General features: G+C 33.0%; 1 protein-coding gene across 1 annotated transcript; it reads left to right on the top strand.

The window, feature by feature from the left end:
* The first annotated feature begins 7,004 nt into the window (after nucleotides 1-7,004).
* On the top strand, nucleotides 7,005-9,494 carry LOC114258607 (aspartyl protease family protein 2). Its single transcript, XM_028198587.2, has one exon. The coding sequence runs from the start codon at nucleotides 7,579-7,581 to the stop codon at nucleotides 9,235-9,237; it is 1,659 nt and encodes a 552-aa protein (XP_028054388.2). The 5' UTR covers nucleotides 7,005-7,578; the 3' UTR covers nucleotides 9,238-9,494.
* The last annotated feature ends 315 nt before the right edge of the window (nucleotides 9,495-9,809 follow it).

Below are 9,809 nucleotides of genomic sequence, written 5' to 3'. Positions count from 1 at the left end.
TCTAGACACAGACTCGGTCGTTGCTGAGAAAGACCACCTGTTGGCCATCAACCTGGCCAAGAGCGTGTGTCTGCCCAAAGACATGGAACATCACCAAAAACAGTTAACCACCGAGCTGAAGTCCATCCGGTCTGCTACTAAATCCATGATTCTGGTTAGTGACTTCGGTTGCTTTTCTGTTTATGTTTCTTTTTCTTTTTAACTCTTTCTTCGGTTAAAGGGAAGTTGTTTGCTTTGTCAGGCCATTCAAAAGAACCAAATCACCCACAGGAGAGTACTGGAGCTGAGGAAAGTGACCAGGCAAGCGGCGGCCGAGGCAGAGGCGAAATCGGCCGAACTAGAGTCGGCTAGAAAGGAAATGGCCGAACTCCGAGGTGAGGTCGGTCGTTTGACCGGAATGGTTAGTTCGGCCGAGGCCGAAAAGCAAAAGACTGCCATTGTGCTGAAGGACAAGTACTTGCGCGAGTTGCTAAAACTTGAAAGAAAGAAGGATGCCGAAATAAAGGAGAAGGTAAAACAGGCTGACAAGCAGGGCTTCAAGAGAGCAGAGGACGCTTACGCCCAACAATGTAATGCTGCCAAGGATCTTTTCTTTAAGTGCGGCTGGAGGGGAGCCGTTGAGAAGCTCGGTCATGATCCTCAGACCGAGGTTTTCAACCCTCCAGCCTATTTCATACCTAACTCCTTGATGGAATATGCCACGGCCATGCAACAGCAGTTCCTTGAGGGCTCAGATGATGAAGATTCTGATGAAGACTCTGCCCCTGGGGATACTTCGGTTGTGAATGTGGATCAGATAGATCGGCCCGAGTCCAGAGTGGAAGATCTGACTATTGAACAGCCAAATGAAACTGTGGCTCCGGTCGATACCACTGTTGTGACTGAAGGAGTCCTGCCGCCAGAAACCGGTCTTCCAGCTGACACTGATGCTGCCTTTGATGCCGAGATAGATGAACTTTTCTCTTAAATTTGTACTCTTTTCTTTGTAACCGAACTAAGCCCCCTTGTAATGACTTCTCTTTCGAATGAAAATTTTACTTCTCTTATTCCGGTTATTGTGTGTATGCTTGCATTTGTAATGTCTTCTATTACTCCAAGTGTTATTTCGGTTTTTGGTTGGTTAAACTATACTTACCAGCCAACCACTCCTTAGCCGACATAATTACTTCGACTGAGGAGTATTAAGTGTTGGTTTAATCCAGCCAACCACTCTTCAGCCTTACACTTACTTCGGCTGAAGAGTAACAAGAGTTGGTTTATTCCAGCCAACCACTCTTCAGCCATACACTTACTTCGGCTGAAGAGTCACAAGAGTTGGTTTATTCCAGCCAACCACCCTTCGGCCTTATACTTACTTCGGCTGAAGAGTAACAAGTGTTGGTTTATTCCAGCCAACCACTCTTCAGCCATACACTTACTTCGGCTGAAGAGTAACAAGAGTTGGTTTATTCCAGCCAACCACCCTTCAGCCATACCCTTCATTACTCTTACTTATATTTTTATTTTCTAGTTTAACCTTTTTCTCTTGAGTATCACATCTTTATTTCTTAAAATTATCTATCAAATCACAAAAGAAAAATGCTCCAACTCACTATTTTGTTCATTTTATACGATTTCTTTTCATCTTTCCTTTCGTTAATCCTTTTAGTTATGGTATAATTAACACAATTACAATCCAGAGAAATATAAACGTCAAAATATGATGGAAAGCTTAGGGGTAGAATTAGGGCTTATTGTATGAGTAATTAAAATTTTGAAATCTTGGCACTTGATAGTATTATTAATGTGGAAAAAAAAAATGGTGTGAATTTCAGCAAATAGGTAATGATTTCAAAAAAAAAATTGTTGTTGAATTAATAATGATATAATAAATTAATGATAAATTACATCCTCATTATAATGGTAAGGTTTAATTTATTTTTTTTAAAAAAAAATTAACTAGTCAAATGTGTAATATAAAATAACAACATATATTATATACTATGTAATAAATGTTTTAGAGTGTGATATACTATTTGAATATTGTTATACTTAAATATTAGAATAAAGCTTTGGACCCCCAGTGGGGGTACTGGGGGTCCTCTCCCATTGGTCTAAAAAAACAGTTTTTTTTTTTTTTTTTTTTTTGAGTTTTCAACCAACCCCAGGCCGACACGTGGCACTGGGGGTCACTGGGGGTCACCCCAACTGGGGGTCTGTAGCATTGCTGTAAATATTATACCATTAACCCTAATAAATGGTTAGCTATATGATGTTTGCATAAAAAAATTCAATTCAAACAAACTAAGGTCAAAATCCAATAGGTAGACTCTTACCAAAGAAAAATGGAGAATATTTATGCAGGCTTGGAGATAGCCACAGTTCGTTTCAATAATCTTAGCAATATTTATCAATATATTAATAAACATATTCATTAAGAAAATTCCTTTGATACATCATATATATTTAATTATGCATTTTTATGATACATATTATGCATTTTAATTGTAAATATTACATAATTTATAATTTAGAAATGACTTTAGTTATTTTGTAACACAAAATACGTAATATTATCACAAAAATATATAATGTCATTTCTGAATCATACGTTGTCGTAATTCTATCATAAAATTACATAATATTTGCGATAAATATATGTACCTAGCCTCTGTTTGGGAAGAGACTTTTTGGGCTTTTATGGCTAAAATAGCCACAAAAGACAAAATAGGCTATTTTAGCCATAACAAACAAAACATCACATCCAATTCATAATCATTATACTCTTTTCTCACAAAAAAAATCAAAAAGTCCTTCTCAAACCAAGCTTTTTAGCCCAGGTTAAAATACCCAAAAAAACTAAAAAGTCAAAAATCTAACCCTCTTCCCAAACCAACCCAAGTGCACATGATATATCAATTAAACATACACTCCATTTGTTTTGGACAGTAAACATTTTCCAATAGAAAACTTTTTTTATAAAAATATTTTTCAGAGAAAACATTTTTTTATATTTGGTAATGGCGGTGGGACAAAAGTGGATGTGGAGGTGTTGGCAAGTGGTGATTGTGACGGTGATGGTGGCGGTGGCCATGGTTGTAGAAGTGAGAGTAGCGGTAATAATGTGGTGACATTAGTAAGATGTTAGCCTAGAAAATATTTTCATGAAAAACGTTTTCTGCTTAATTAAGTTTGTTTTCCATTGATCATGAAAAATATTTTCTGTTAACTTTAGTTTTTCATTATATCAAATGTTAAGAAATATGAAAAATATTTTTCGCCCAAACAAACGGAGCGACAATATTAAATAAATCTCATGTCAAGTGATAAAATCTACATGCATGTTTCATCTCTTAATTAATATTATATTCTTCGGAAAATACTATATGGTACACGTTCCTTATGCAAGTTATGTCATTTGATTATCATAAATGCAATAACTTAGTATTATAAGAGACATAACTTAAAAATAATAATTTTAACTAAATATCACATGAGGGATAATCAAACAACTTTTAGATCATAATTAAAGTTTTATTCTAATTAATATCACAATATATTATAACTAACAACGAAGTAAGTCATAACAATTAACTCAAAAATCGTGCCCAAATGTGCATAAAATAAACAACTATATTATAAAAAAAAAATCAATATATATGCTACTTTTTTTTCACTTGGTATCAATCACTATTCGCTAACTATTAATTTAGTTAAAGTTACAAAATAAATAAAAATTACACTAATAGTGCCGGCCCTGGGCATGGGGTCATGGCCTGGGGCCCCTCAAAATAGACTAAAAAAAATGGCCTCTTTTATTGTAATATATTAGGTATATTTTAAATTAAAAAAGATCCAAACTATCTTAAAATAAATTGACCCATTAGAAAATTGAAAGGTCCATTCAAAAAAATTAACATTGTTATCTATTAAAAATAGACCCAAAAAAGGGTCCTCTTATTATAGTTACTGTAATATTTAGGTATATTTTAAATCCAAAAAAAAAATTAAGGAAGACCTAAACTAACTTAAAATAAATTGACCCATTAAAAAGTTGAAAGGCCCATTTAAAATAATTAGCATTGTTATCCATTGAAAATGATTTTACCAAAAAAAAGTAGATTATGTAAGTATGATTGATTTATTTGCTTCTAAAAATGTAAGAAGAGCGAGGGTCAAACGATACTTATTAATTGTTGTAATGTAATACTAAGTATTTTTTGTGATTTTGACACAAATTTTTTGTCTTTATCTTCTTTTTTTTTTCTTTTTTTTTTCATTCAATGAAAAAAAAATGTGAAGGCCCTAAAAATTTATTAGTTAATTATTGACTTTAAGTCCCGAAAATTTCAAGCCGGGCCTGTACACTAAACAAAACAAATACAATACATAATCATGAAAAATTAAAAGTCTTCGATCAAAATTGGAGTTTGTTAAACAGACTATTATTTTTGCATAAATCTTAATTTTGTGTTGTCGGTAATAAGTTTCTTTTTCTTTTGTTTAAGTTCTGTATTGGAGATATCAATAGCCATAGCTGTAATCGTATCATTTTTTATTTTTTATTATTTTAAAGTTCCTTACTCTTTCATTCATTACTTTTATTTTTATTTTCTAGTTTAACCTTTTTCTCTTGAGTATCACATCTTTATTTGTTAAAATTATCTATCAAATCACAAAAGAAAAACGCTCCAACTCACTATTTTGTTCATTTAATACGATTTCTTTTCATCTTTTCTTTCATTAATCCTTTTACTTATGGGATAATTAACACAATTACAATCCAGAGAAACATAAACGTCAAAATATGATGGAAAGCTTAGGGGTAGAATTAGGGCTTATTGTATGAGTAATTAAAATTTTGAAATCTTGGCGCTTGATAGTATTATTAATGTGGAAAAAAAAAAAATTGGTCTGAATTTCAGCAAATAGGTAATGATTTCAAAAAAAAAAAAAATGTTGTTGAATTAATAATGATATAATAAATTAATGATAAATTACATTCTCATTATAATGGTAAGGTTTAATTTTATTTTATTTTTTAAAAATTAACTAGTCAAATGTGTAATATAAAATAACATCATATATTATACTATGTAATAAATGTTTTACAGTGTGATATACTATTTGAATATTGTTATACTTAAATATTATACCATTAACCCTAATAAATGATGTTTGCATAAAAAAATTCAATTCAAACAAACTAAGGTCAAAATCCAATAGGTAGACTCTTACCAAAGAAAAATGGAGAAGAGAATATTTATGCAGGCTTGGAGATAGGTACAGTTCGTTTCAATAATCTTAGCAATATTAATCAATATATTAATAAACATATTCATTAAGAAAATTCCTTTGATACATCATATATATTTAATTATGCATTTTTATGATACATATTATGCATTTTAATTGTAAATATTACATAATTTATAATTTAGAAATGACTTTAGTTATTTTGTAACACAAAATACGTAATATTATCTCAAAAATATATAACGTCATTTCTAAATCATACGTTATCGTAATTTTATCATAAAATTACATAACATTTGCGATAAAAATATGTAAATAAGTGCACACGATATATCAATTAAACATACGCTCCGTTTGTTTTGGACGGAAAACATTTTCCAACAGAAAACTTTTTTTAGAAAATATTTTTCGGAGAAAACATTTTTTTATATTTGGCAATAGTGGTGGGACAAAAGTGGATGCGGAGGTGTTGGCAAGTGGTGATTGTGACGGTGATGGTAACGGTGGCCATCGTGTTAGAAGTGAGAGTAGCGGTAATAGTGTGGTGACATTAGTAAAATTTGGCCTATAACATATTTTCATGGAAAACGTTTTCTGCCCAATTATGTTTGTTTTTCATTGATCATGAAAAACTAAAACATTTTCTGTTAACTTTAGTTTTTCATTATATCAAATGTTAAGAAATATAAAAAATATTTTCCGCTCAAACAAACGAAGCGACAATATTAAATAAATCTCATGTCAAGTGATAAAATCTACATGCATGTTTTACGTCTTAATTAATATTATATTGTTCGGGAAATGCTACATGGTACAAGTTCCTTATGCAAGCTATATCATTTGTGAGTTTGATTATCATAAATGACATAACTCAGTATTATGGGAGACATAACTTAAAAAAAAATAGTTTTAACTAAATATCACATGACGGATAATCAAACAATTCTTAAATCATAACTAAAGTTTTGTTCTAACTAATATCACAATATATCATAACTAACAACATTGTAAGTCATAACAATTAACTCAAAAGTCATATCCAAATGTGCATATAATAAACAACTATATTTTATAAAAAAAATCAATATATAAAGATTATGATTATCTCCGTTATATTATTCAATAATGAGTGTAATAATTTTTTTAATTTAAAATAATTATAAATTTATATTCTTAATTTATAGTCATTAAATTTCTAATCAAAATCCTTGTTACATGGCACTAGTTAGTATTTGCAACTCTACTGAATTAGAACACCACATGGGAAGAAAGCAGGAAAAGTAAGATTCAAAGTCGGGAAACATGATCTGCGGTCCTGTGGAGAGTAGAAATTAGACTCAGTATTTTCCCTTCCAAATATTAAATTAGGACGACGCGTATTATGAACAGTGAGGATAAATAGAAAGTGGGTATTCAAAGTCGGGATTCAACTCTTTTCGCTCTATAATCCTATTGGACAATTCAATCTGACCAAATAGATTTACTTTTGAATTTCGTTTTAATAATCTTAACCGTTTGTATTTTTAAAGTTCGTCGAATATATTATTCTTATAAAAAATTAAATTAATCGGATAACGAAAATCATATATTCGAATTAATTTTATATAAATAATTTATTTTCTTATCGTTCGTTTTTTTATATATATAAAATTAATTTAAACATATCGTTATGATTATCTGATCAACTTAATTTTTTATAAAAATAATATTCTCGATAAATCTTAAAATGTAGACCGTTTACATTACCAAAAGGAGATCAAAAATGGGTCGACAAGGCCCCACAGGACCTCTCCAGTACCATTTAGGGCTGCAGAGTAGCCATGCCTTCAAAGTCCTCGAATTCCAACCTGAATACATATCACAAACTCAAGACCTAGACTTCTCTTACTCCATGGTCATGTCTACCTACACACCGACTTCCCCTCTTTCTCTCTCTTTCACTCTCTCTTTCCCCTTTATATTCTCGGCAACTAACATACTATTATATGTTTTCATCTCTCTCTCATATTTTATGGGTTTCAATTAAAATTCTCTAATCTCGTCTGTCTAGAGCTTCTGTTTCTGGGCTTTTGTTTTCTGAGAATCAGGAAGCAAACCATTCCTGCTTGCTCAATCTTCAACCATTTCTTTTCTTTTCTTTTTTTTCATATTTTTTCGTTGGTTTCCTCAAATTCTTTTATTTTCCCAAGAAACCCTTTTGAAAATTTTAACTGATTCTTCACAAACTCATCATCCCCTTGTTCTGAATTTTGATAAATTTATTCTTTTCTCTGTTCTTGTTTCTGCTTTCTGCAAGCTTGGGGGATTTTCTCAGTATCCAAACACGAAAAAGAAAAACCAATCATGACCATGTTGTCAAACTTGTTTCTCATTCTCCTAACCCTTTTCTTATTTTCCTTCGCCGGCGCTGCCGCCGGAGTTCATACCCTGAAGAACTCGAATTCCAACCTCACCGGCATCGAATTCCCTGATCATATGAGCTTCAATGCGGTCTCTGCTTCACCCAATTCAGGCTGTGGTCTCACAACATCAAAAAGAATCAAATCTGAAGATCTTGAAGCTGAAGAACAAGATGATAAAATGGTTACATCACCACACAAATCAACCACCCCAACTGTCAAACTCGATCTGAAACACCGCTCAGTTAACAGAGAAATGAAGAAAAAAGACTCTGTAACCGAGTCAACCACCAGAGACCTGATCAGAATACAGACCCTCCACACAAGAATCGTAGAGAAGAAGAATCAAAACACCCTTTCAAGGCTAAACAAAGATACGAAGATCCAAACAGTTGCTCCGGCAGCCTCGCCGGAATCGGTATCGGAATCTGACCCACATGGGTTTTCCGGCCAGATGGTGGCGACTCTGGAATCAGGGGTGAGTCTTGGATCAGGAGAGTATTTCATGGATGTGTTTGTGGGTACACCTCCGAAACACTTCTCTTTGATTCTTGATACAGGTAGTGATCTCAATTGGATTCAATGTGTTCCTTGTTATGATTGTTTTGAGCAAAGTGGACCTCATTACAATCCCAATGAATCTACTTCTTTTCGGAATATCGGTTGTCATGATCCCAGATGTCACCTTGTTGCTTCCCCGGATCCTCCTCAGCCTTGCAAATCCGATAACCAAACATGCCCTTATTACTATTGGTATGGGGACAGCTCGAACACCACCGGCGATTTCGCGCTCGAAACTTTCACCGTTAACCTCACCCGGAATGGGAAGTCGGAGTTCCGGGAAGTGGAAAACGTGATGTTTGGTTGCGGACATTGGAACAGAGGCCTGTTTCATGGGGCAGCCGGTTTGTTGGGACTCGGAAGGGGGCCTCTTTCATTCTCATCTCAGCTACAATCATTTTACGGTCATTCGTTTTCCTATTGTCTTGTGGATAGGAATAGCGACTCAAATGTGAGTAGCAAGTTACTATTTGGGGAGGATAAGGAGCTTTTAAATAACCCGCTATTGAATTTTACTTCATTTGTTGGAAATAGTAAGGAAGTTGATACTTTCTACTATTTGCAAATAAAGTCGATCGTAGTTGGAGGAGAGGTGCTAAAAATACCACAAGAGATTTGGAATGTTAGCGGTGGCGGTGGTGGTGGTACGATTATTGATTCGGGTACTACATTGAGTTATTTTGCTAGTCCGGCTTATAAGGTTATTAAGGAAGCGTTTGTTAACAAGGTGGGGAATAGGTACCCAATTGTACGAGATTATTTTCCTATATTGGATCCTTGTTACAATGTTTCCGGAGTGGAAAAACCCGAGCTCCCTACATTTGGGATTCAATTTGGGGATGGAGCATTGTGGAATTTCCCCGTTGATAACTATTTCATTCGGCTTGAACCGGAGGAGATTGTTTGTTTGGCGATCGCGGAGAGTCCTCGTCCATCAACTCTATCCATAATTGGGAATTATCAGCAGCAGAATTTTCATATCTTGTATGACACACACAAGTCTAGGCTGGGTTTTGCACCAACAAAATGTGCTGATCTTTAACTCCATAATACATATACTTTTGAAGAAACACCAAATTTGGGGTGTACTATGAACTATGGAAACTGTACACATGTTGGGTTCAGATAGAGACCACTTTTTTTTCCTTTTCAATAGAAGGTAACATATGTGACACTTTGTTCTTTTTTTTTCATGTCTTTATTTTTCATTTTTTGTTTCCAAGTTCATGTATATATATACATATATGGATTAACAGGGATTACAATCTGTTCAATGAAAATAAATTCATGCTTTCAATATATTTGTACTGATTTTTGTTATAATCATAATACTAAGGAATTAGTTGTGAATTGTTGTCAGTTCTTTTGAAGCATGTATGGTATGCTTGTGAATTGTTGTCAGTTGTGAATCGTTGTCCCATAATTTTTCAGAAGTTGGAGGATCTTATAAGTAAAATTTGAAAAATTATCAAAAAGTAAGACGAATTCATTAAAATAGTGAAATAGTCAAAAAAAATTTTAAAAATAATCACTTCTTAAGCCATTATATAAAGGAAAAAGTTAGGAATTATGAAAAAAAATTTATGAAAATAATTATAAAAGTTTTGTGAATCT

Source organism: Camellia sinensis, chromosome 8 (assembly GCF_055761805.1).
Source record: "Camellia sinensis isolate YWXY chromosome 8, ASM5576180v1, whole genome shotgun sequence".
NCBI classification, from domain to species: domain Eukaryota; kingdom Viridiplantae; phylum Streptophyta; class Magnoliopsida; order Ericales; family Theaceae; genus Camellia; species Camellia sinensis.
The sequence above is the reverse complement of the archived record's forward strand: the minus strand, read 5'-3'. Positions and strand labels throughout refer to the sequence as shown.

Coding starts and splice junctions, on each gene's coding strand:
- LOC114258607 (XM_028198587.2), top strand. CDS start 7,579: ATGACCATGTTGTCAAACTTGTTTCTCATTCTCCTAACCCTTTTCTTA.